The sequence below is a fragment of the Pyrus communis genome, chromosome 11, assembly GCF_041283825.1.
Source record: "Pyrus communis isolate YQ-2024b chromosome 11, ASM4128382v1, whole genome shotgun sequence".
NCBI lineage: Eukaryota > Viridiplantae > Streptophyta > Magnoliopsida > Rosales > Rosaceae > Pyrus > Pyrus communis.
Window position 1 is genome coordinate 27961064 of NC_142575.1, and position 27820 is coordinate 27988883.

General features: G+C 34.8%; 3 protein-coding genes across 4 annotated transcripts; 1 reads left to right on the forward strand and 2 right to left on the reverse strand.

The window, feature by feature from the left end:
* Positions 1–1769: 1769 nt before the first annotated feature.
* On the reverse strand, positions 1770–7931 carry LOC137742752 (putative bifunctional methylthioribulose-1-phosphate dehydratase/enolase-phosphatase E1 1). 2 transcript variants are annotated; one of them, XM_068482694.2, is made up of 13 exons: positions 7550–7931; positions 6770–6906; positions 6207–6266; positions 5480–5575; positions 5009–5128; positions 4632–4721; positions 4011–4196; positions 3602–3757; positions 2983–3132; positions 2798–2899; positions 2535–2644; positions 2289–2407; positions 1770–1963 (listed from the first exon to the last, which is right to left on the reverse strand). In XM_068482694.2, the coding sequence occupies exons 1-13, from the start codon at positions 7872–7874 to the stop codon at positions 1872–1874; spliced, it is 1743 nt and encodes a 580-aa protein (XP_068338795.2). In that variant the 5' UTR covers positions 7875–7931; the 3' UTR covers positions 1770–1871. The 2 variants fall into 2 exon arrangements, with proteins under 2 accessions (XP_068338795.2, XP_068338796.2); XM_068482695.2 differs by lacking the exon at positions 6207–6266 and having other exon boundaries at positions 7550–7876.
* Positions 7932–12823: 4892 nt separating this feature from the next.
* Positions 12824–19481, forward strand: EMB2737 (embryo defective 2737). The gene is made up of 12 exons (XM_068482130.2): positions 12824–13163; positions 13595–13659; positions 14166–14264; positions 14996–15128; positions 15288–15347; positions 15833–15892; positions 16653–16775; positions 17109–17180; positions 17599–17736; positions 17853–18008; positions 18255–18359; positions 19091–19481. The coding sequence occupies exons 1-12, from the start codon at positions 12942–12944 to the stop codon at positions 19121–19123; spliced, it is 1266 nt and encodes a 421-aa protein (XP_068338231.2). The 5' UTR covers positions 12824–12941; the 3' UTR covers positions 19124–19481.
* A 5515-nt stretch (positions 19482–24996) lies between these two features.
* On the reverse strand, positions 24997–27656 carry LOC137742168 (uncharacterized). Its single transcript, XM_068481954.2, has 2 exons — positions 26629–27656; positions 24997–25946 (listed from the first exon to the last, which is right to left on the reverse strand). The coding sequence occupies exons 1-2, from the start codon at positions 26804–26806 to the stop codon at positions 25213–25215; spliced, it is 912 nt and encodes a 303-aa protein (XP_068338055.2). The 5' UTR covers positions 26807–27656; the 3' UTR covers positions 24997–25212.
* Between the last annotated feature and the right edge of the window lie 164 nt (positions 27657–27820).

A 27820-nucleotide genomic window follows, 5' to 3' on the forward strand; every position in this document is an offset into this window, starting at 1 on the left:
ATCGTTCCACCGGAAGGTCTCCATTTGCTATTGTCTATTGTCACCCACCAAAACATACCTTGGATTTGGTTCCTTTGCTAAAGCTACCAAGAAAAAGCATAGATGCTGAGAATATGGCAGAAAGAATTTCCACTATTCAAAGGGAGGTCCGTCAGAATCTTGAGGAAGCAACTCTTAAGTACAAAGAAGCTGCTGATAAGAAAAGACGTCATAAGGTGTTCGAGGAAGGGGACCTAGTCATGGTTTATTTACGGAAGGGACGGTTTCCTATGGGAACCTATAACAAATTGAAGGACAAGAAGTATGGCCCTTATCAAATCAATCTGAAAATCAATAGTAATGCTTATGGTATTGATCTTCCTGCTGACATGAACATATGTCCTACGTTCAATGTGGCTGATCTATTCGAGTATCATCCTTCTGTTGATGTGGTTTGCTATGCAGACAACTTAGGGATGAGTTTGTCTGAAGCAGGGGAGAATGATGTAGCACATTAATGAAAGGGTTTATGATCATTTTGATGATTAAATGTCATTCATGCGTCTCATTAATCATCCCTATTGTAACCGCTAGTGCATTTTTCTTAGGTTCATGCATTACAATTGTGTAGTCTTTATTTTGCATTTATGCAGCCCCTAGCCATATAAGGGAGGCTTATTCCCTTAACTTTTCAGTATTCCAATAATCAATTTACAGACTATCTTAAGTCTCTCATTGAAGAGTGCTAATTTCCTTGTGGATTCAAGGCTTCCTAGTAGAAGATATTCTTCTAGTTTCCGCTTCCATTCTGCATCAGCTTGACACTTGGTTGTGTCATGATTTTTCAACCTCGTGTTTGTGTCATGAGAAAAATTGGTCCAAAAACGACATATGGACTCGAGACTTGAGACTTGAGAGTCAGATTAATAGAGAGACGACAATGTAAAAATCCGTAACTTTAGGGTTGTTTTCATCTATTTTGAAAAAAATAGGGACTCAACCATCACATACTCACACTACACGAGTACAAAATGTAATTGACTCAAAGAGAAAAGAAAAAAGTATCATAATGCCAGCTCACTTATCTAATTTTACACTCACTTTATGACTAAAATATAGATGACAAATCAATATACAGTGAGGTGAAAAAATTATAAGACAGATCGCACTTAGCATTAAAAAAGAAGGTAGAAACCCATATTATTATCCCAAGCGTGACTGAAAGTGGGAATCTAACCTGGATAGTTGGGCCAGTGTGATTGGTACCTTGACTGAAATTTCTTCACTCGTATGCCTAATTCTTATCTGCAATTTTTGCCTGCCATATTACCAACCTACTTCTCATTTAGTAGGAAGGAAGGATTCATGTACACAAAGTAATCTGGTCAACCAAGCTAGGTACAAAAGTAAACTCTGGTACCAATTAAAACAACTATGACAGCTATAAACTGCACCATGATAAATAAAAAAAATAAAGTTACCTTTTTATACAAGCAATAGTTGGAAATGGAGAAATTGAACTTGGTATCTCGAGTGCGAAGATAAATATTTTTAACTAATTGAGCTACAAATCTTTTGCAATGACACTATAATTATGTTTACGAGACTTAACAAGCAATGATATACAACAACTGAATGAAAAAGATGAAATCCAAGATATAATTATGTTTACGGGACTTAACAAGCAATGATATACAACAACTGAATGAAAAAGATGAAATCCAAGAACCAGATTGAATCATTGATGCATCTGCATATTGAGAGAGGGGGGCAATGATCCAACAAGACTCTTTTTGTTTTGAAAATCTGGAAAACGCTGCTTATTTTATTCATGTATTTATTCATATGGTTTATATATTCCATGTTACATGTTTACAGAGAAGTACACATATTCAGACTTCCAAGAAAGAAGTGATTGTCTTGAAACCATGATTCTCTGGAAGAGCTCCATTCCCTGGTCGGATCGATACAATAACTTCCAATCCTGGAACATAAACAAAAATAAAAATGTATCTTAAACATCAACGCCGGAAAAAAAAAAATCTGAATATTAGGTGACCATATTCATTCTTCTTTTCTTTCTTTCTTTCGTTCTTTACATTTTACTTTTGTTATGTTGGAGCAACAGTGAACTAGAACGGGTAGAAAAGTGTGTAGCGACATGTAACCGGGTGTATACACCATCCTCTCCCAGTAAGTGGTCACGTGCTAGTCAAGTGACCGGATTGTCGTGAGAAGAGGGTGTATGAACCTGGTTACAGTTAACATTTCTCCAGAGGGGTGGGGGTAGATCATGGGCAACCCATTACCTGCTGCCTTTGCAGCTGCAGCTTCTTGAAAGACATCTGTCACAAATAAAACCTCTGATGGTCTATCAACTCCAACTGATTGTACAATTTCAGCATAACTGCTACTTTCTCTTTTGTTTCTGCGAGAGAGCAAGAGGGAGCGAGATTTAGCTAGCTTGAAGTGAATCGGGAAAGCTGGAAGCAGATCACGTTAATGTTAAGTGAAAGCGTTTTTAAAAAGTAGAAAGGGATTCTGAGTTAATTTACCCTACTGTGGTGTCAAAAAATCCAGACAAATATTCTCTTAGGTCCCCATAATTTGAGTTACCAAATATAAGTCTCTGTGCCAACCTGCTACCACTAGAGTATATGTAGACCTGCCATACAAAATGTCAACAATGAAGGTATGACATCGAGGAATCAACATCAACTTCACCAATGAATTAAATCCAATTTGTCTGGTTGGCACATGAGTCAAAAACATCGGAAACATTAACGCTTGCTAAGCTATATCTTGACCATGCACGCACCTTTATGCCTGAATCATGCCATTTCTTAAGAGCTTCTGGTACATCATCGAAAACTACTCCTGTCAATTCATTCTTTTCAAATCCAGTTCTCCAGATATGACCCTGCATAGCTAGAAGTCAGCTATATCCCAAAACATATGCAAACATAGCAAGCAAATTCCTTTTAAAAATCCAAATTTGCTTACTTGCAACTGTTTCAAGGCAGTGATCTTCCGATCAGCTTTTATCATCGAGTCAACATTAGCAACCAAGGCTTGAACAACCTCCTCTTTCCCTGCATCATCAGAGGGGATGGGAACAGCACCAGCAACACCTTTTTCCAGGTCTTCTTGAACCTACAGTAAGAATGTAGAACTTTAAGTATCAATTCAAAGCGTCCAGCTTACTTCTATGATCTTCCAGTTACCTTCTAAATTTAACTCTTTAAATACAATGTAATTAAACTGCTAGCCTGAGCCCACATTTATCCAAGTCAGCTCTATACAATTTCCAGTTTTACTTATAACAGGGATTAAAAGATTAAACTGTGGTTTGCTCATTTCAAACTAATAATATTCACATTCATGTCAAAAAGATTAATTAGTTAAAAAAACCATTTTTTTCATAGCACACTGAAAAGTAAGGGGACTACTATAATTCTAAAGCAATACTTTTAGCATGAAATTTTAATAAGTGGCATGGCAAAGCATCATGGTGCATTCCACATCATGTGGTGCACTACTGATCCATGATTAAGAGCTGCATACTAATGTGGTTATACAGGTGTAAGGTCAACGAAACAGTACTCTTGAACAAATAACCTGCCTGGAAGCGCAACAACTTTACGTCATCTTGAGTTTCTTCAGTGTCATATGTTGCAGACAAGTGCCTTCCAACATTATCGCGGGCATATGGAAAGAGAACATCAGTCACAAACGATATGGGAGTAGTAGTCCCCTCAATGTCAAGAACAATGCAACGCTACAAAAAAATAAAATAAAAAACAAGGAAAATCCATAAAGAGTAGGAGGAAGAATACAGTTTATACAAGAAACCGGAAAATGCTAATTATCAAATTTCTCAACCAAAAGGCAATTTTTGCACTAAACCAAAACATATGTATAAAGAAACACAAAACTAAGGCTGAGTTCAAGGCCCAAGGTTTCCAAGTAAACTAAAGGACAAAGGAATTAGACAAGAGTCTAGAACCCTGAGAAATACACTTTAAACTTACTCGTGATGGCTCAGATTTATTATCTGAAGCTGCATTCCCAGCGTTCACAGATACGTTTCTGCAAATACCACTTCCTGAAACTCCCTTGACATTTTGTTTTATAGGACCATGGTTTGGTGTAGTTGGGTCCAAACCCAACTGATGAAGTTTGATAGCAGCTTCAAAGAGATAGTGATAACATTCAGCCTGAAAAAGAAAAAGAAAAAAAATCTGAATTTGTAGAAAGCATTTAAAATGAACTTTTAGACCACTAAGAAGATAAAAGGCCCCATGCTTCAAGATCCATACATTAAACATCAGTATATATTTCGCTAGAAAGTTCAGCACTCTAAATGATTTCAAGTCTTCCTCTTCTATATTCCTATTTCCCCTTTTTGTTTCTTTTGGCAAAATCTATCCATGCTTGAAGGGGACATTGGTATATCAACAGTAACATAAGCTTTGCCTCTTTCAGCAACCAGCATGAATAATCAAGTATGATACGGCACAAAAAAGGTCCAATCCCTAATGCGATAAAGATGTAAGTGATTTACTATCTTTGACAATTACATTGAATGCCTAACCATCAGGATCGTAAGCATCACATACTGCAAAATCAACAATTATCCCTAAGATACACACCTGAGTCTTAGCATTGATCCACGAGTCTCCCCATATATAGATCCCATGGTTACGAACAAGAACAGCTGTTGTTTTCGGGTAGGCTTCAATCTGTTGAACATGAAGGCAAGCAAAATACTCATCCACATAGAAATTCAAAGTTCAATTATTGATTTTTTTCAATAACAATCAAGCAATTACTTGGGAAACAAAAAACCTTATCCATCAGCAAAGCTAACAAAATGAAATGACAAAGGATTAAGTACATATTTGTGTCAGCATGAACTGAACAACAATATGTTACTGGGATGAAGTCCATCAGAATATTAGCTTTATGTCATCAAAAGTGGATAGAATTGTCAAACCAAAACCAAATTAAGTTTAAAACATGAACGTACAGCTTTGGCAAGAGACTCTGTGAGCTCATATTCATAGGCAGTGTTCTCTATTATAGGGACCACAAGCTCATCATAATAACCATGCCCTTTGATTCCTTTGATCATCTCCATATGGGTGATCTGCATATTTGTTTACAGAAACAGGAAAACCAACTATTAAAAGAGAACCAGTTAGAGTAGGCAGGAATAATCACATAGATAAAAAGCAACACCCACCAGGGCTCCCCAAAGTTTGAAGCTACATATATCTATTAGAAGCTACAAGGTTCATTAATTTCCAAAAGATCTTCAAATAGTGAGTCAATTATATGAAGAAATATCCAACTTTTCAAGCAGGGGGAGGCAAACATTAAAAATGGGAAAAAAAATAAAGGATATTACAGCAATGAATAAAAACAAAAGGTCCCTGTGTTTATATTAATTAGCACTTGGTATATTCCTCGCTAATGGGTGCCAGGAGTAAAAACTTACTCGAAATTCTTTTGCATTAGGATTGATCATTGTTACAAGACAAGATTCCATCCCATGACTATGAATAACAGATCCAGCATTACGCATCTCATATGCCTGGAAAACAAGGGAAATAAATATCAACTATTACTTTTCATAAGAGAGGCCTTGGTTTTTCCAAAAATTAAGCAAATGGTGAGTATTCATGAACCCCCAACATCCACATTTTGGACTCGTCATCAAATGGAATGAGTAAACACAGAGATACAGGACAACGGATCGTATTACAAGGTTAAAACAAATGTTTTGGTCAAATTTGCACGTGCACAGCTGCTGAAGTGCCTTCAAGAAGCAAACCGACCTTAAAAATATAGTAAATAGTACTTACTCAATATTAGTTAGAACATGTATCCCGAACTAACAAACAAAAAAGAAAACTAATTAAAGAAGGAGCACTAGCATAAAATATGGAACACAGAAACCACAACAATGCATTGACCACATTTTTAGTTAATGATAGAAGAATAAATAGTGTGAACAAAGAGAAACAGCTTATCAGATGGTAGCTCACATGTCCGCTACAGAATCTCAACAAAATACAACTTCTCTTCCCTTTTAGATATGAAGATTTCAAATTTGGCCAATAACTAAATTCCAGACTTCTATCCCAATTGACACAAATGCAGATGAGTCTTTGTGACCCTTTACATCCAAAATCATGTAAGGTTCAAATCGATCTGCATTGTACCTTGTAACTGAGATTCCTTGACATTTCTCTTCGCAAAATCAATCGCCTCTTGGCTACATTCTGATAGGGATCCAATAGCCATAAGCAATCAAAGTCTTCAAAAGTGATTATTTTGATTGCTAATGAAATGTAGGAAAAGATTATGGATCAAATTTCTTTTACCATCTTCAATATTTGGAGGAGTTAGGAACTACAGTCTCCACCTGGTTTAGCAGCTTTAGCATGCCAAAACCAATAGCTCCGGAAAAGGTACTTTGGTTGTAAAACTAAGATTTCATATTGTATTCTGTGAGTTAAAACTTATAAATACCACCCCGTTGAGCCAACAAAGTTATTGCCCAGCTTACATAGCGTATAATATCAAAAGAACCTCAAAAGTATTCATTAATGTCATCATCACATATTCAGACATCAACAGTAATTGTACAAAACTGGATCCGAGTCATTTCAAAGTTTTAAATGTTCAGACTGACTTATCCAAATCAAACATTAGTCGGAACTACTTTATACCATCTTTCGAACAAGAACTTTATGGTATTTATAAAAGGCACAAGAATTGATACCTTCATAAAAAGTGGACCACAATCAGAACACTTGGGAGGCTTATGTGGGTAGGGTTTAGGAGATGGAGTACACAAGACAGACCCATTCGGAGATAACACATACATGTCCTCTGGTACCATTCTCTCCTTCTGAACGCCTACACATTGAAAACACATGAAGAAGTGAGCCAGAAACAACATAGAAGAACACGTATTGAAAATGAACCTAAAGTTACAATGAATAAACTATCCTGTTTAGCATTTTTTAAAAAAACCTACATAGCAAACATATTTTGCCTTTAAGCTTGAAAGATGCATATCTACAAACAACCAAATATTAACAAACACAAAACGAACCATGATAAATATGAAAAGAAATTGGATGAAATGGTGAATTTACTAATCCCAATTGCTGAAATGATCACTTTCAGTAAATGATTGATACGTCATTAATGTTTGATATGTCATTATTTCCGCCAATTTCCCAAAATGAAATCTCACTAATCAAACAGCCAACCTGTCGAGCTCATACCAGAAAAACACAGTAAGTAACTAATCAACACAAAACAAACCCCACAATTAATTTATATACCAAGCAACACAGAAGAGCCAAAAGATTCAACATTTAGCAGAAATTACATTAACCCAGAAAGCAAACAACCAAAAGAACAACACAAAACACAAACTTTAGGAAAATGAGCAAAATCCATGAATACCCAGAAACCCCAAAAACCCCAAAAACTCAAAAATGAAACTAAACGATTACAGAGAGAGGAAAGAGAGAGAAAGAGAGAGAGATACCAGATGGAGACATGACTACGAGCTGCTCGGGCTTAGGAATAGAGTCGTCGTGCACTTTGATTGTGATGCTGCCGCCGGTCCCTGAGACCCATCCGAGATTGTAGAACTGGCGGCAGAGGTCGGATATCAGAACCTTGGTGTCGCTCACTGCTTTGCCTTCCAAGTAGGCCTGCGACGTCGTACCGAGTTTCAGTCCGTTCACTCCCACTGCTGCCATTGCTGGTCCAGAGAAAGAAACTGTGAACCTGTGATTGGTGTGCTTCAATACTAGGCTAAAATAAACTGTGAACCTTTTCTTTTGTATCCGTGTGAACATATAACTCATCGAAGGTGAAACCTTTGCTTTCGTTTTAGTAGGAGTAAAACAAAGACAATTTCTTTTCGAAAGACTGTTTTTTTTGTTACGTATTACTATTTTATGAAAGAGAAATACTAAAGGGATTTTCTCAGACGTGAGATTTTTTGTGTATTTTTATACATTTAATTTTAATTTCATAATTTTCGTGTTAACGTTATAAAATAATGTGTCAAAAAGATAACGTGATGAAGAGTTCATAAAAAATCCTGCTTTGAGAGAATCTCCTTAGCATGTAGTTAAAAATGAACACAGATGGCAAATTGTAACATTATTTGAAGTTTTTGAATAAACGATAGTATCTATACTAAAGAAATAGGGAACATTGTAAGTTTGAATTGTAAATTATTAAAAGAAAAACTAATGAAAATAGCTTGAAAACTTTGAGTTTTAATAATAAAGACAAAATAAAGGGTAAACTGAATAGTACCAATATTGACTTTTTAGTGTAAAAATGTGGTTTTTCGTTTAAGTGAACAATACCGGGAGCTTTTCGTTAAAGTTCCCATTATTAAATTGTGCACAAAACTAGAAAAATTGAAGTGCCATTTGTGCAAATTTTTCTTCTTTTTTGTATAAAATTACTTTATTATACCTTATTAGAAATAGTGAACTACCAATTTAATCCCTGAATTATGATCTAAGTGAAAATTAGGTTTTTAAACTATTTTTCAGAAAAAATCAGTCATTGAATTATAAAAATTTGCCAATTACATGCCTAATATTATATTCAAATATATTATATTCAATTTTCCATTAATTTAAGTCACGTTACTTCCATGTAATACACATTGGAGAGTAGTTGGTAATTTTTCATAGTATATGAAGTTAACTTTGGACGGTAAATTAAACATTAGATTCAAAACTTATGTGAAATGTTAAGGGCTTATAGGCGAGAAAATGATGATATTACATTTTAAAGTGTGTTAATTGACTTAAGTTGACAAAAAATTGGATAAAATAGCTTTGAATAAAATAGTACGGATGAAATTAGCAATTCTTAATGAATTTAGGGACTTATTTTATCGAAAAATTAATTTAAGGACCTAATTTTCAGTGAGGTAATAATCCAATGAAGAAATCGGGACTTTGCCTTATTAAAAATTCTACTTCAATTTATAAAGGAGAATTAAAATAGGCATGGCTCATGCCATCTTTCCACATCACCACACATCTACAGTGGCTGCTATGACTTACAAGGCAACTCAAAATGAGCTCAATACTAAATTATTATCACAAGTTCATTGTGTGATTTAATTCAATTTCACTTGTAAGTAAGAGGTCTTAGGTTCGATTATCTCAAAAGGCGAGTTTAAACCACATTATTGTTAGCCCATTGTGAGACTAAGCACTCACCTTCCTCCTTAGTGTAGATAATATGGTTTGTTAAAAAAAAAGTTCAATTTCACATCCTTTAATGTAATAATTACAAATCAAAAGAGATATCACTAGATTGTTATATTAAGGCCATCTTCAACCGAAAGGTCTAGAGGGTCGAAAATAGCCCGAAAACCGTCTCCAACCGAGGGTTAGACCAGAGGGCTTGTGGAATCTGAGAGAGCCCCACAAAATCTGAAAGGGTTGAAGGGCTGGAGAGCTGGCTGCATGTAGCCAGCCAGCCAGCCCGGGGCTGGCTAGAAAAATCATTATTCCTATCAGTTATAACCGACAGGAATCCTTAAGCTAAAATTCGTGTCAACATTATAAAATAATGTGCCAAAAATATGAGGTGATGAAGAGTTCATAGAGAGTCCTGCTTTGAGAGAATCTCCTTAGTATGTAGTTAAAAATGAGCGCAGATGGCAAATTGTAACATTGTTTGAAGTTTTTGAACAAACGATAGTATCTACACTAAAGAAATAGGGAACATTGTAAGTTTGAATTGTAAATTATTAAAAGGAAAACTAAAGAAAATGACTTGAAAACTTTGAATTTTAACGATAAAGACAAAATAAAAGATAAACTGAATAATACCAGTATTGACTTTTTAGTGTAAAATGTGGTTTTTCGTTTAAGTGAATAGTACCGGGATCTTTTCGTTAAAGTTCTCATTATTAAATTGTGCACAAAACTAGAAAAATTGAAGTGCCATTTGTGCAAAATTTTCTTCTTTTTTGTATAAAATTACTTTATTATACCTTATTAGAAATAATGAACTGCCAATTTAATCCCTGAATTATTACATAAGTGAAAATTAGGTCTTTAAACTATTTTTCAGAAAAAATCAATCATTGAATTATAAAAATTTGCCAATTACATGCCTAATGTTATATTTGAATATACTATATTCAATTTTCTGTTAATTTAAGTCACGTTACTTCTATTTAATACACATTGGAGAGTAGTTGGTAATTTTTCATAAAGGCATAGTGTATGAAGTTAATTTTGGACGGTAAATTAAACATTAGATTCAAAACCTATATGAAATGTTAAGGGCTTATAGGCGAGAAAATGATGATATTACACTTTAAAGTGTGTTAATTGACTTAAGTGGACAAAAAAATTGACTTAAGTTGACAAAAAAAAATGGATAAAATAGCTTTGAATAAAATAGTACGGATGAAATTAGCAATTCTTAATGAATTTAGGGACTTATTTTATCGAAAAAATAATTTAAGGATCTAATTTTCACTAAGGTAATAATCCAATGATTTTACCTTATTAAAAATTCTACTTCAATTTATAAAGGAGAATTAAAATAGGCATGACTCATGCCATCTTTCCACATCACCACATATCTACAGTGGCTGCTATGACTTACAAGGCAACTCAAGATGAGCTCAATACTAAATTATTATCATAAGTTCATTGTGTGATTTAGTTCAATTTCACTTGTAAGTAAGAGGTCTTAAGTTCGATTCTCGCAAAAGACGAGTTTAACTTTAAACCACATTATTATTAGCCCATTGTGAGACTAAGCACCCACCCTCCTCCTTAGTGTAGATAATATCGTTTGTTAAAAAAAAAGTTCAATTTCATATCCCTTTAACGTAATAATTACAAATCAAAAGAGATATCATTAGATTGTTATACTAAGGTCATCTCCAACCGAAGGGTCAAGAGGGTCGAAAATAGCCTGAAAACCATCTCCAACCAAGGGCTAGGCCAAAGGGCTCATGGAATCTGAGAAGGCCCCATGAAATCTGAAATGGTTAGAGGGTTGGAGAGCTGGCTGCATGTAGCCAGCCAACCCGGGGCTGGCCCAAAAAATCATTATTCCTGTCGGTTATAACCGATAGGAATCCTTAAGCTAAAATTCAAATGCAACGGCTAGCTGACGTCAGCTAGTCGTTGCATCTGATTTTTTTTTTTTATAGTTTTATTATTATTTTTTTATTTACAAAATTTTTTCCTATAACTTCTATTTCACAAAATTTGTTTCATATTTTTTTAAAATTATATTTTTTTCCTATAAATTCCTAAGCCATTATACAACATTAAATTAAATTAAGTAACATGAAATAACATTAAACAATATGAAACAGCATTAAATAATGAGCCCTATGGCCCTCGGTTAGAGACGGTTTTTTGTGACAGGGCTAAAACGAGTCCTATGACCCTTTGGCCCTCTGTTGGAGACGGAGACAAATTTGACCATGTACTGTTCATTAAAATATTAATTTCTTGGAGAGCCAGAGGGCTAAAACGAGCCATCTGGCCAGCCCTCAGTTGGAGATGGCCTAAGTGGATTGTATAGTCATATTATTAGGAGCAAATCAATTTATAATTGTAAGGAGGTTATTACTTAATAAAGGCGCCACTGAAACTTATTTTTTGACTCAGTAGTGAAGTATGTCAATTTTCAAGATGTACACATTGGCAAAAGAGAGAACCTAGTCTCTAAAGTAGCTAAATACATGTATGCAGTGTTCTCTTTAATGCGTCAAGTTTCATGCCAATAAACTATAGACATGCTTACTGGTGAAAAAAAAAAAAAACCCCTAGACATGCTTGAAAAAATTTGGCATTTAAGAACAAGATGTTCGTTTTATGTCAATTTTCAAGATGTACAAATTGGCAAAAGAGAGAACCTAGTCTCTAAAGTAGCTAAATACATGTATGTAGTGTTCTCGTTAATGCGTCAAGTTTCATGCCAATAAACTATAGACATGCTTATTGGTAAAAAAAAAAAGCCCCCTAGACATGCTTGAAAAAATTTGGCATTTAAGAACAAGATGTTCGTTTTGACGAGTTGTTACCTACTTACAAGCTCAAGGAAGTAGTATCAACTCCAAGGAATAAACCACTGTCTCATACCACTCTAGATAAATATTTCACTTCATCTCAAATTTTAGGGTGTGATATCCACACGCCGTTACTACTTCTCACACATCATTTTAATTTTCGGCCATCGTAACGGATAAATTAGAGAATATCAAATGACAAAAATTAACAAAGAGTGTATGAAGAGTAAAAAGTGATGTGTGGACACACCCCTAAATTTTAATTTGTGACAACATATTTTTGAACTTGTTGACAATTATTACTATGTGAATGAAGTTTCTTAAGACGAGACCTAAAAAAATTATAAATAACTAGTCAAAGTTGGGTCCAAAACTTATTATGACTAGATGAAGGTTATTCCTATATAGGGTATCATTTTTATATAATATTTACAATATTGTTGTATTCAAAATTAAGAGATCTTCAGTGAAATTCTTGTAAATGACTAATTCAAAATTAATTACTACGGTTAACACATTATTCGACTTAACCTAATTTCATACTTCCTCAGTGTAAATAATATGTCTTTGGTTCAACCTTTATGCATTAACAAGTTTAAAACTAAATTATTATTCCCTAATTGTGTGACTTAACCCCCTTTTTTTTTTTTATTTTTTTTATTTTTATTATCAAAAAGTAATGGTGGGGCGTTTGGCTGTGGACATTGGCCGCAGTGCTTACTCCTATCCCGGATAACATCCCATTCTGTGTTTCTAGTATACAGTACATTATCCAATTCCAACCCAAAAATCACCTCTCGAAATTACAAAGCCAAAAGTCCCTCCGTCCCTCCGTCCCTCCCCTCATCCAACCATGTCAGGCAAAGACCGTATGCTGAAGAGCCTCAAGAAGTTCGCTGACTTTCATTACAAAATCTTCACGGATAAATATGGCCAGCAGCTCACTGACATTTTCGAGTTCCCTATCAAGCTTGTCCTTTCTCCTTTCACTCTTGCTTTCGACATTGCCGGCTCTGCTCAACGTGGGTTTGGCGTTCCCGAGTTGGTGTCCAAGCTATCTTACATGTCAATCTTTGTGAGTTCTTGCAATTCACGAAGTTTTATCACTTGGGAATTTTTCTGTCTCTGCAGAGTTTGAGAATTTAGCTGCTTTTTTTACTTTTCAGTGGGAGTTTTCGCTGTTACTAGGTATCTGCAAATGGGTCAATGGTGTTTTCTGAGTTTAGGGGATATAAAGACTGGATTTTTTTAGAAATTAACAGTTGTTTTGGGAGGTTTGTGTCATTTGGGAAATTGGGTCGATGGGTTTTTGTTCAATTGTTATTGGGGTTTGTGTGGATTTTTGTGGCGATGAATGTAGAATCAATTGGTGAATGTATAATTTGATGGAAAAGTTGAATTACATTTGTAGTTTAGTCAAATAGGTTGTGAGGTGATGCTGCTACTCTTGGGAACTTGCATAATACTGAATGGTTTTGTTCTGTTTTGGTTTCCTTTACGTTTCAGGCAGTTGCTACTTTAGGAACTTATGACATAGCATTAGAGATGGGAAAGAAGGTGATATGTCAAAGGTAATTTTCATTATCTGTTCAATTTTCCTGGCAGTCCTTATCGTTACTTATCTTTATTTTCTATGCTTGATATTGTAGTACCTAGCACCTTTATGGTTTATAGTTTCACTATATATATACATGTACATATGCATATGTGTGTGTGTGTGTGTGTGTGTGTGTGTGTGTAGATTGATCATCTGGCAAAAAATATGCTAAACTATAAAGAAAATGAAAATTATCATGCATTGATGTACAAAGGTGCTTCCTTTCTATCATTTTATAGTGTACTACTGTTATTGTACTAGTCACCATTCTCTATCATTGAGAAGCAATTCGCACACAACAATTTAGAACATTTTATGGGAAAATTTCAAAACCATGGTAGTATTCATGGTTGCTCTCTAAGCTGCCATATTTGGTGTAAAGGGATCTGGCTGTGAATCTCCTTGGTGAACTTGATGATGTTACTACGTTCATAGTTCATTGAACTTGGATGATTTCTTAACTGCTGTCTTGAAGTGCAGGAACTGTGGAACCTGCAATGGTTGGCAGGCATTGCGGTGTACCATGTGCAGAGGATCAGGGAGGGTGCAATACCAAGTGAAGAATTACACCTTGAGAAGGTAGACTTCCATCCATTTAGATTTTGGTCCCTATGTCTGGAAAACATGGTAACTCTATGAGTTATAATGTGCTCTCATTTGCCACAAAGTGGAAAGACTTTTAGCAAAAATGGAGGGAGATTTACCAAATATGTAGGATACATGATTCGACAACCATTTTCTTGAAGTTTTAACTAGCCAAATATGATGGGAAAAATTCTAAGTTGTGCTATAATGTTTGAATAGCATATGCCTAGTGAGTCCCACAAATGGGCTAGAAAGTCTCCAGTCTTGCCAAAATCTGTACTGGGAATATGAACTTGATTAGAAAATTTGACTCTGTTAAGAGCTTCTTATGGGTCTCCTGGTGTAGTCCTTCAAAACCAAACTATGGCTATCATTCTTAAAAATGGGAATCCATTGGATTGCTGGAATTTATATATTTCTAGTCAAATATTTGAGATGTTACTAGCATGTCAGAAACAAACGTCTTGCAATGTGATTTCTGAAACTAAATATAGCTCTGCTGTACTGTTTCTCCTTGTTACCGTAGTTTCAACTTTCAGACAATCAAGATTGGTAGTTAATGCTGGATTAGTTGAAAATATTCTTTTTATCTTTGGTTTGCAGTATGTTTCGTCTACTTTATGGTTATGGTTTATAAATATTATCAAGCAGTGAGTTCTTTATCCAACCATACCAATATGATATTATCTTCATGAATTTTATTTCTCATATGAATCTTTATGCAGTGGAGAGAAGGCAACAGCTCAATGTGTTGCAGATGCCATTGCTGATAATCGGGCTGAGTTGGTTCATCTTCCATCCGCCATAAATCTTGATGCACCATTGCCATCTAAAGAGTGCCCAACCTGTGATGGCACGGTAAACCTTTTGGTCCCACGTAATTTGACTTAGTTACATATATTTCCCACTGTATCAAACTCATAATCAGTATTTATATCCAAAGCATGCGGGTTACCTTCTCACAAAACTGAAGATCTGAAGTCATAAACTTGACACGAAATATTTACTTTATTTCAGGGTGTGATGGGCTGTCCTGAGTGCAAGGACAAATTACAAGTCAGAATCTCTGCAGATGATGTAAGCTATTTTTTGTTACATTGATCTGAGACTCATAATGTTCCAACTTGATCTTCACTTTGTGCGATGCATAATTCAACACTAATTTGTGAACTTGCCTCTTGTTTCCTAAGACTAGAACTTAGCAATTGATAGTTCCAATTACTTGTAGAGTTCTCAGTACATTAGTTGATTTACTGTTAGAATATTTGGAATTGGTTTAATATGTTTCAGAGGGGCAGTGTGTTATTTCAAGCAAACTGTGTCAATCATTCAAAAGGAATTGTTTGACTACAATGATACAAATCATACAGTCCATACCCATTCAACTGGTTAAGAATAAAAAAGCTCTAGTCAATAGTCATGTTACTTTTATTTTGTTTTATCTTCTCAAAGTTGAGTTTAAAGAAATTGTGGTATTATTTAATCACGTTCTCGTATCTCATTGATTCATTCTTAATGATGCTTCCATCCTCATAGGTTCATGTTTTTTTTTTTCCTCACAGATCATGGAGCCTCCATGGAAGGCCTACAATGTTCTGAGGAAGATGGACTACCCCTATGAGGCTAGTATCAATTTTTGTCCTATGCGACATGCTTTTACTTTTAGTGGGTTTTATTTTGACAAGTATAATTACTTAGCAAGAGTAATTTATAACAAGCTCCCATCTAAGTTTATGACACCATGAAGCAATTTTTCTCCCACCACTCCTTAACTCTCTCTGAAATACCGACATTTAGACCACGTGCAACATGAGGGGGCCTTTCCCTTCTGCAGTCCTCCCTAATTCAACAGAAGAGGCCCCTGATGAACACAGAATGAACTTATTTATTTTCAACATTGAAGACAAAGTTTGATTATTAAAGTACAGTATCTCTGAATTCGTTTTGGTTGCCAAACGATTTTAGGAATATCTTCTTGAATCTGAATACAGTAAATATAGTAAACTTATTTCAAGTACAGGCTCTCTGGCTGCAGCGATAAAAGTATCGCTTATAGTTTATTCTGCGAAATAGTCAAATTTGGTGACTGTTGTGGGCTTAGCCTTGCTAGAGAAGATACTTTGTGTCTGAAGATAGTCAATCTTGTATTGGATCTTTTAACTTTTGAATATCATGATTTCATTGTCAAGTAACTATCAAGGAATTAGAGCTCCATATTATCAAGCATGTTTAGTCTTCAGATATGGTATTCATTTTTGTTGTTAGGTCAGCTGCTAGAGGCTTCGTTCTGCTCATTATATAAACATAGATCCACAAACTAAGGAAAGTTTAGATACTAGTTTTTATCTAATTTTTTATTAACGATTTTGTTAATTGTTTCAGCATATAGTTCACAGCATGAAAGATCCCAGCATCGCTGCATTTTGGCTGTTTACCTTGCCTCAGGTTGTGGGGGGTTTCGACTTCGATGATGATATCAAGAAAAAAATTTGGTGGCAATACAAGGTTTACAATTTATAAATACTGTATCAAAAGTTATACACATCCTTACTTTTATGTTGTTTCTTATCATATTGTGATGGCAACATTCCCATGTATTGTACTTTAAAGATATTAGACCAGTACAAGAAAAATGTGAGCTTTACCTTTGTTTTTGTGAAAGATGCGACTTTTTTCTTAAAAAAAAATTCCTACACATCCTTGTTACCTTATTGCTCAATATCCCACTTTACATTAACATTTATTATTTACAATACTTTATTAAGCAAGACTGCAGCAGTACCTTACTATAATTATCTATTCATCTATTTCCTTGTTTCCTGGTTCTTTTTGGTTTAGGAATCTATGCGGTATGATCAACTTCGTGATGTGGTGGCCAAGCGAAAACCTGGCTGGGAGCAGTTGCAGGAAGTAAGAAAATTTGTGCATATAACCAGTTCAGTTAACGGGCTTGGTTTTTTTGTATTTATATTGTTTATTGACAAAACATCTCTTGAAAAGTTTATAGGAAACAAGTTTAGGATTCTTCTATTGGCCTTTTGGTCTCCCTTTAACAACTCTTCTTTTCTTATTTTTAGAAGAAAAAAAAAATCGTAATGAAGCCTCAGCTGTTAATGTCGTATAACAGTGATTAGTCTATTGTAAATTTTGTTCTTACTGAGGGAACATCGTAGTTCCATCTGCTTCATACTATTTCCATTTGTTCAAAGATGGATTCATATGTTGATAATTGAACTCTCGTACATTTTAAGAGTGCATTGTTTCTGCAATTTTCTGTAATTTGTTTATTGAGAAAGATATTTGATATGAATTTGTTCATCATTGATAGGCCTTGATCTCCATAGATCCTGCTCGAGCCAAGGAAGATCCTGTTATTGTGAAAAATATCCCTTACTATAAAGCAAAAAAGGCCCTTGAAACAGAAGTCATGAAACTTGATCCTCCACCAAGGCCGCAAAATTGGGGTGTAAGCAATCTATCTCAATCAATATAGTAGTTTAAGTATTGAATGGTACCAGGCAGAAAAAGGAAGATGCTCATCATACTTCGGATAATTATGATCTAACAGTGGAGCAATGGCAGGAACTGGACCTTCCACTGAATGCATCTTCTTGGAGCAAGGAGGACCTCAAAAATCCTGAAAAGTTCTATGAAATGACTGTCCTTCTAAATGCTCAAAGAGAATTGGCTGACAAAATTTTGGATGCGCAGTGGGAGACTAGATGGCGACAAGAAAGGGTTAGTAACTTATAATGTTATGTAGCTAAAAATGAAGTCTGCTTTGCGCTTTCTATTTCTTAATGAGTTTAGTAAATCTATAGGAAATGAAGCACATAGAATGTATCAATATAACGATCTCATAGACTAAAATTTTATACGAGGCACACAACTATGGAGGCCATCTTTTCCTGCGATCACTTTTAGTTTTTGCCACGAACCATTGTTTTCTGTGCAATGACTTAATATATCCATTTTGATGGTCAGTTGAATGAGATGTTGGAGGAGAAGGTACGGCCGTACATGCAGAGTATTGACAGTGGGACCCTCTCCCAGCCTATTATATTACAATTACAAGATCAGAATCAGAAGGTTTTACTACTTTTCCCTTTTCACTCTTTTATTAGCTCTTGGCGAGCATTGAATCTGAGTGTAAATTACAGAAGTGCTTATTTGATGAATCCTAGTATCCTATTACCCAATCAAGAAAGGACATGCCTTATATTTCCCTTTCCGTTCCACTTAAGCTACAATCCGACTCTCAAATTAACATCAAATTAGACTAGATTGTAATAGAAGTGTTGAAATTGACTGACATGTAGTACTGGAATTGCATACTAAGCTTAACGGTCTTGCGTGTCCAAATTTTGTGTTATTTGGATGATCTCCATTATTGAACGTCCATTAGGCTTCTTTTCATTATTGAACGTCCATTAGAGAGCTCCATTTAGTACTTTATGGTTCGGCTGTTTAAATACAGGTGAAAAACTATTTTGCCTCAACTAATCACAGTTCCGGTACCCCTTACTATCAAGTCCGTTGGTATCCCAACTGTAAAATGAAAGTTCTAAGATTTTTTTTGAGTCCTACTTGGGTTTCCATACAAATTCAAGAAAGTGCCTTCTAGCTTTTGTCAACCTTAGTTCACGGGTGGTGAACCTTAGGACCACATGTTTCACTTTCAACACATTGTTTTCATGCTGCATTGGTTCTGATCTATGAAAATCCTGCTTTATTAGTTTTGAAAATTGAGGTTTCACCTTGTGCTGATGTGTAAATTTATGTAATCCAACAATGCTATAACTCTGTCTCATGCCTTGCAGAGGACCCGACAACGGAGATGGTGGTTCTTTTGACGATACTTTCAGCCATTTTTGTACCCAGAAAGCACCACAGATCACAGCTTGTTCTTTTCGTTATGTATGATTTTGTGGCTACACTGCCTTCTTCTATATTAGTTTACTTCCCCTTATAACTCAGCTGTTTAATCTCATCTATTTTTGAGCCTATTGGGACATCACTTGATGTAAATGAGGAGAAAATGGCTATCTACGAGGAGCAAAAGTTCAGTTTTTTTTTTTCTTTTCCTATTGTCCATGAGATTGAACTCGAGACCTCCTCGGAGATTGAGTGTCATTTGGGCCAAAAGGTGATTGACAATGTTTAATTCTTAATCTTCCATCATATTGTGAATAAACGGAAACAATAGACCAATTATGAGAGTGAGCCTGTTGTAGCGGACGTCTCTCAAACAAAAAGTGAGCCTTCTGCATGAACGCCCCACCATGCAAGCCCACATATTGTTTGAGAGCTATTGTATATGGTTTTCCGTACTCTGTATGCAAGAATTATCTCGTTCTTGTTGGAAATCAACTTTCATATACGAGTATACTGTGACGTTTCGTCTCAATGAGACAATACTCTTAAGTCTTCATGCACATAATTTTTGTGTCATCGATACGAAATTGCAGTGGCGGTCTATTATGCAAGACTGGACGGACAGGACACGCACGATTCAGCGGTTTCTCGTTTTTTGTCGGTCTTCCCCCCTCCCGTAATTGTCAAGAGCAGGACAAGTCACCGTATTGACGTGTTGTGTGCGTTAGACGTCGACTTGTATTGCTTAAGATATAAGCAATTGAAACACATCAAGTTCTGTCCTAACATTTTGTCAAGGCGTTCAGAAAGAATATGTCGACGGACTCACTCAAAACCAAATTTGATTTGACAATGCTATTTGCTACCATGCAGCTAACAAATGAAAAAAATAATAAAAAAATTGACCATTTTTACATTGTTATTGAGAAGATTTATCCCAGAAATTTAAGTTGTTAGGGAATTGACCAATAATGTATATCAAGCTTACGCCCTTGATGCTCATTTTCTGATCCACTTTGCATTGAAGAGGCACACCGACGAGTGAGAGTTAAACAAATACAAAGAAATGAGAGATAGAGATCAAACTCAAGATATCACGTAAAAAATGTTATGATACTATGTTAGACAACTGCTAGGATCAAAAGCTCAAACGTCAGGAAAGGGTTGCTGTATCAAGGGTCTGATCAAACTATATTGGTCATACATCGTATGTAGTGAAAGAAATTATCTAAATCAAGGTCTCCAAAGCTCAAACGTCAGGAAAGGGTTGCTATATCAAAGGGTCTGATCAAACTATATTTGGTCATACATCGTATGTAGTGAAAGATATTATCTAAATCAAGGTTTCCATTCATTTGCATGGGCTATGTTAACACCGATCCAATCAGTCCCATCTCTTAATGACAAGAAAATTCCACACAGATTGACTAGGAATTGGATCTTCTTCTCAGCATAAGTTCATGATCCTCCTGATTAGCCTACATGAGCTGTTGAATTTTGATCCAACCGCTACAATTATTATAAATTTTAAAAGGATCTTCTGTTCATAACCGTTAGATCAAAATCCAACGACTTACGTAAACTGGTTAGGAGGATCCTAAGCACAAACTCAGGAAAGGATCCAATTCCGATTGACTACTAATATGTGGTTTTGAATAGAAATTTAAGGAGTCAGTCATAGTTGTATGCTCTTGATTAGTCTAAGTCTCTTGTAACATCCTCTCTTCGGGCAAAGTTCACATCAACATTAAGCTCCTAATACTAATCTAATTTCAACAAAAGGACAACTAAACTCTCTTCTTCCATGATGAATTATTATGCTCGAAATAGACCACTCGACTAATCTCATCCACGTGAAATTTCATGTACAGTTTCCTTCATACTTTAACATACTTTAAATTTGTGCTCTACCTTCAGTTTGAAAAAAGTGTAAAAAGTCGACATATATTTCTTTTTTCAACATACATTAACCTAGTGAAATATTTTCAATTTAATTCAATACTAAGCATCAAACAAGACCTAATAAGGTCTTTTACCAGAATCCGATTCCTCTTTGGATCCTCTTTGTGTGGACTCTGAGGATCCATCAATCATGTCCATTAATCGGTATATCATGCGGTTATAAATTATTTTATATAAAAAATTAAACATAAAGAGTACTTGACAAAAATTGACAGCATAATATACGATAAACATACATAATTTACGAATCTCTAGAATCTTCACCAAAAGAATCCGAAGAGGATCCGGATTCCTTTTACTAATCCAATTTCACGAAAGGACAAATGGATTCTCTCAAAGGATCCTCTTGATCAATGTTAGTGGACCGTTGAATTTTTATTCAACGGTTACAAATAGGAGACCCTCTAAAAATTATAATAATTGTAATCGTTGGTTAAAAATATAATAATCTACTAACACTGATCAGGAGTATCCGACCGGTTGCCTCGGAGAGGATTCAAATCCTCTCTCAAATACACAATTTTGAAGCTTTATCAATATTGGTTGGAAGAAACATTTCACATCACTTAATTGATAAAGTTAGTCCCATCGTCCCAGGTGTCATATGCATTGAGGTACATGTCATCAGTTGTCATCTCTACAGATGGACTAGTCTGTGGACATATGTAGTAGCACTCGACTCCCCATCACATCTTTCTTGTATTTTTCTTGCCGACAAAAGCAAATCGATCACACTTGTCCGCAGATTCATCACCTCTCTATTCCATGAAAATGAAGGCCTAAGTTAGGATAATCTATGTTTTAAGGCCTCAAGCACAAGGATAATCTAGAAGGCTTATTTTTCTAAATTATTGATTTAAATTACATAATAAATAAGATTTTCTTTTTTCTTTTTTCTGATTAGCGATTTAGTTTAAAAGTAATGCTACACTTTTGTATTTTTTATATTATATTTGTATTATCATCCTAACGGAAGCATGACTCATTGACACATATGGATTACATTTTTTTTAGAAAGAGTAATACAAATATAGTATGAAAAAATTGGATATACTAGCCTTTTTATTAGCGTAATGAGACCGTGTATATAACATGCTAAAGTATTTATCGAAAAAATATTGCAAACGACAGATATGACTAGTCATGTAATGAATCTAAATCACACAAGCTACAAATTTCTTGCAATAACATCATGTTTTATATAAAATCGTGTATTCAATCGGATTGTAAAGAATTTTTATGGAGTTATAAATTCATATAGACTTTGAGTTGTATATCCCATGAAATCAAATTGCGACCACATATTCCTAAACTTTTAAAGAAAATTAATGAAAAATATTTGAAAATTTTAAGTTTTAATGATAAGGATAAAATAAAGGGTAAAGTGAATAGTACCATAATTAATTTTTTTAATGTAAAAATATAATTTTTCATTAAAATGAACAGTATCGTGAACTTTTCGTTAAAACTCTCAAAATTTTATAGACTCATTTGAATTCATGATTAAATATATCCGAGTTTTTGGTGGACTTTTATTAACTCCTTCGGATTGAATTCACTATCATCTTGTCAGACTTCAATTATATCGAAGAAAGAAAGTGTCAAACTTCAATCCATTTGTGCAGTTCCATTTATTGATTTTCCACGAACGAAGGGTCGGTCGCTCACTGCTTTAAATCAATTTATAATATAATACTCGACCATTTTTAGTTTTAAAAATAAAAAATTAAAATCTTGTTTGGTAAATAATTTTTTTTTTTTTTTCAAATTAAAAATTAAAAAAGTGAAAACTCTCAATTCAAATTGTTATCATTAGACAAATTTTTAATTTTTATAAATAGAAAAATAAAACTTAAAAACAAAATAATTATCGAATTGCGACTTAATAACAAATTAGCTTCCAGTCAATGGGTGAGGTTCAGTAGTCCCGACATCCAGAGCCACACATATAAATTTGAATGCCCTCACAAACACGGAGGCAGATTGTTTGCCCTCTTGTTTGGGTGTATTTTCTATCTCTTCCTAGATGTGCGGTCACGGTTAAACCACGTCAATATTTTATATTTCTATTATTTTTTGTCTTATTATCTCAATAAAAAAAATCAATATAAAATGTTGACGTGGCTTAACGTGACCGTATAAAATAGGAAGGGATAAAAATGACACCCAAATAGGAGGGCAAACAATCTACCTCCCACAAACAATTGTAGGGACGAAAATCAAATATGAAATGAGTACTGCTCATTATATTTGATAGGTCCCCCTCCCTCCCCTTGGTTAGACAAGTCCCTGAGGCTATTCGTCTGAGGTTTAATTAATTGCAGATAGACACATAACAAAGATTTTATTTTGTTTCAGTATAGAAATTCTGAATTTTTTAACTGTTAAATATTTGATTTTTTATTGTGATTTTGACAAAAAATTTCACGGTTAAAAAGTTCAAGTTCAAAGTATCAAATACTCCGAAGCATTATAAAAAATTAAACATAATACCCAGCAAAAAGAAATGAAGAGAAAACTAAGAGATATAAACCCTAAACCCTAGTTCAAGCAATTGTGACTCTTAAATATTTAGAAAACTAGTATATAATTAAGAAACAAAGTTGAAAAATCAACCAAACCAACTTTTGATTTTTGTTTTTGGTCAATTCTTGACCGACTCATGCTTTCTTGTGAAGATTAGTATCTCAAGTGCTGTACACGTGTACTTGGTCAATGTGTATGGTCAAAATTGCGATCCATTTTTTGTTAAAAAAAATAAAATAAAATAAAAATTTCGTGATCCATTTTATTTATATTCTTCAATTAGAACTACTATTTATGCATGTGGCGCGGAAGGTTGAATGACTTTAGTAGATAATTACAAATTTACCACTTAAAATGCATGTAGCGAGTATTCATGCAGCTTTACCCACCGACTTAAATCTAATCGAAAACCAAAATTACAACGTGATTGGCTAGCATTAGTATGTATTTAGCAAATCATCGTGTGCTTGTGGTTACAGGTAAGGTAAGGTAAAATTCTTCATAACTTTTCCAGACTCAGAAAGGGTGGATAACCATACCAATTGTTCCTTTTTTTTTTTGAACTTAAAAGAAAAATTTAAAACAAAAACACAAATCATCATCTAACAGGGGAGATGATCATAATTATATTGAATAAAATAATGTAAGTATAGCAGTCAAATTTCAGTTACAACAGCACTAAGAATAAAATAAAGAATAATAATTGCATTCCTTTTGGAGAAATGAACTTGTTTCTCTATTCACAACCAACAAATCTTCACTGTATAATTTCCGAACTTTTCAATTTTATAAGAATAAAATAAAAAATAATACTTGCATTTCTTTTGGAGAAATGAACTTTCTCTATTCACAAATAACGAATCTTCACCATACCGTATAATTTCATAATCGAAACTCTTCAATTTTATAATCTTGATTTGAAGATCATTCTTATGAAAATTATTCACATCAGAGATGATAACTATCTAAATGTATCAAATAAATCTATAATGTAAATACCAAATAATATATTTATGATTAACAGTTAATCTATTTGATACATATAAATAATTAAATGATATATGACTCAAATAATTTTTGTAAAGATGATTCTTAAATGAAGAATAAAAAATTAAACTGTTCTGATAATAAAATTTTTATCGTAAAGATACGTAAATCACAATTAAACGATTCTAATAATGAAATTTTTACTATGAAGATACGTAAATGGTCCTTTTCAAATTTAAATCACGAAGTCATTGCATCACAGGAGTCGAAGAAAATATTGAATATGGAAAACAACAAAAGGGTTTTACGGAAAATGAATTGATCAAGTTTTACTTTGAAGGGTTAAAAAAAAAAAAAACCAAAATTATATCGATAATTCTATAATAAATCATATTATTAAACTAGGATATACAAATACGAATTAACCCGACCGAAACAAATTCTCTGTTGAGTTCTAAGGTATAAAATGAAAAATGATGGAAAATTAACTAATTAACAAAACATCCCCCAATAAATCATCAAATTAAATAAACCCCTCACACCAACTTTATTTTTTTATTCCCCCATAATTTCAGCCCTGCACAAATCCATTTCATGAGAGCGCCACACTGACCAGAACAACAGCCAAAGACACCAACACAATCGAAGGAGCCGCTACTCCACGTAACGCTCCAGACGGGGCAGTCGCTTCCTGGGACCCTGGTGGCGGAGAAGTAACAGTTCCCGGCGGGCCCGCAGGCTGGCCGGATGGAGTAGGTGTAGCGCCCCCAGGCACGCCAGATGGGGTAGGTGCGGCCCCCTCCGGAGGCGGTGCGGGTGGAGAAGTAGTTGGAGTATAGCCTGACGCCGGAGCTGGCACCGGAGATGATGTTGGAGTGTTGGTTGACGGAGCTGGAACCGGAGAGGTTGACGGCGATGGCGACGGTTGTGATGACCCTGGCCCTGGTGAAGCAGATGGAGGAGTTGTAATCACTGGTGATGGAGATAGAGAGACCGGGCCCCCAGCAGCTGGGGGTAGCCCGGGCCCTTGTGGTGGGGACGCAGCAGGAGGGTGGTAGGGCTGCGGAGGAGCGGTAGGGCTAGTAGTAGGAGGAGGGAGGACTGGTGGCTTGGGGTGCCTCGGGGCCAAGACAATAACAAGAAGCTTCTGACCCTTTTGACAATTACCATTTTGGCCACTAATAAAGTAGAAAGGTCCAGACCTATCGAGGGTGAAGTCTGAGTCGCCACCGTCGAGTTTCTGAATAGGGTTTTGGGTGTTGCAGCTGAAGTAGTCGTCTTTGTTCACGACGAGCACCGAGTCTGACCCCTTCTTGTACTTGAAATCTGTATGTGTACACGTGGCATGAGGAAACAAAACTTAGCAACAATACCGACCTGAAATATAGCTAGGTGGATAAAAACTGAAATTTAGGATCTCTTGGATAATTTATTTTTCTCCTTTATTTAAATCTTTTTGTTTGTTTGTGAATAATCCATTTATTTTATTTAATCAGCTAACTAGAAAAAATTGATGTATGACCCAAGATTTTTCATGTATTATGTGTTGATGTTGTGAAACCAAAGTGATTAGATTTTTCATGTTTAATGTGTTCCTATTACGATGTTCTTTTAAGGTTAGATGATTAGAAACGCGATATAACTTTTGTACAATTCTATTCCGTTTTTGAATTCTCAATCTAGATGACGAAAATAAACAGCGTTATGTATAAGAAAAATGCGTGCGGAAATTATTTTTCTTATGATAAAAAGTAATGTTATTCATATCATGTTTTTATATCACATTTTTATAACTTTTTATATGGTATCTCACTTGAACAGTTCAGACCAAATATCATCTAGGTTGTATGAAAATATGGTATAATCATGATATGAATACTATTATTCAAAACAAAAACATCAGCAATGATCCAAACTAAAAGATACACAAATCATAAATGAAAATATTTAGAGAGAGAGAGAGAGAGAGAGAGAGAGAGAGAGAGAGAGAGAGAGTGAGAGATCTTACGTAGTGTGTCATTGATATTGAACCTGTTTCTCTCAGCCCAGAGGCTGTAGCTCTGAGAAGGGTTCACAACCCACCCATCTTTCCCACCAACATAGAATTTGTATCCTTCTATGGATGACAAACACAAGCAAAAGAACACCAACAAGATTTGAAGACAAACAAATCTCCCAAACTCCATGAGAGAAATTAAGAATTGATCAACAAGATCAAAACAAAACAAAACACACAGGTCAAACAGTAACAATATAAACTGTGACTCAATATATGTATTTTGTTTCCAAATATATAGGGACCGAAGGCGATGGAAATCGAGATGCACAAACAGCAAAGATGATCTGCAATTTAGGAAGAAAAAGGCAGAGACGTTCTAGAGAGAGAGAGAGAGAGAGAGAGAGAGAGAAGCTGGGAAGGGGATGAGTTAGAGAAAGAGTGGCATGCTTATAAGGGCAAATGAGGGATTATATTACCGTTGCAGGAGCAAGGCTCTTTATGCGTGGCAATATGATATGGCTACGTACGTTTAACGTGTTCGCTGCCGTTGATTTTTCTCCCTTAATTGGTTTACGCGTGGCATAATCCTACCGACTTAACGGTTTTATTCGGGGGAATTTAATGTAATGGGTTGCCTAGGCCCAAGGGTGATGACTGATGAGGATTACTGTAATTTGATTTGTAATTTGCTACGCAACTTTCCTTTAAAAACCCTAAAAATACAAAAGGTTCCAATGTCAAATTGGCAATCTAATTAAGTATATTCTTAATTGCGAATTGACAATCTAGCAATGTAACATGACAGACTGTCGACAACGAAAAAATTATTACTCTTTTTTTTTTTTTTTTGATGAACCATTTTACTCGTTTTATATAAGTATCGATGTATACAAAATTCGAATATAGACATAAATAAATATATTTTGACAACCATATGTTTCCTTAAATTGTATCCCGGAGGTTGAAACTTTCCCTAATTTCCTCCAATTTTTCAATTTGGAATCTATCAAATATAAAAAGCTACAAGTGTCAAAGGTGAGGTGGTAGTTCAATATTTGTGTATAATTATAAATAGAAATAAAGGTAAATGTGTTGTGTGTTTAACATTTTTGTTTAAATTAGCATCCCTAACCTCCAGACGGTGCACACACACAAAGCAAATGACAAAGAAAAAGATAATTAGTGTAGGGTTGGAAGTGAG

Bases quoted from the DNA above. Each gene is read 5' to 3' on its own strand.
- LOC137742752 (XM_068482694.2), bottom strand. From the start codon at position 7,874: ATGAGTTATATGTTCACACGGATACAAAAGAAAAGGTTCACAGTTTAT. The intron at 2,408-2,534 runs GTAAATTAACTC...GCTCTCTCGCAG, and splicing joins TTTTTTGACACCACAGTAGG to AAACAAAAGAGAAAGTAGCA. The intron at 1,964-2,288 runs GTAATGGGTTGC...TTTATGTTCCAG, and splicing joins TGCAGCTGCAAAGGCAGCAG to GATTGGAAGTTATTGTATCG.
- EMB2737 (XM_068482130.2), top strand. From the start codon at position 12,942: ATGTCAGGCAAAGACCGTATGCTGAAGAGCCTCAAGAAGTTCGCTGAC. The intron at 13,164-13,594 runs GTGAGTTCTTGC...TTTACGTTTCAG, and splicing joins TATCTTACATGTCAATCTTT to GCAGTTGCTACTTTAGGAAC. The intron at 18,009-18,254 runs GTTAGTAACTTA...TTTGATGGTCAG, and splicing joins CTAGATGGCGACAAGAAAGG to TTGAATGAGATGTTGGAGGA.
- LOC137742168 (XM_068481954.2), bottom strand. From the start codon at position 26,806: ATGGAGTTTGGGAGATTTGTTTGTCTTCAAATCTTGTTGGTGTTCTTT. The intron at 25,947-26,628 runs GTAAGATCTCTC...GTACACATACAG, and splicing joins CAATATCAATGACACACTAC to ATTTCAAGTACAAGAAGGGG.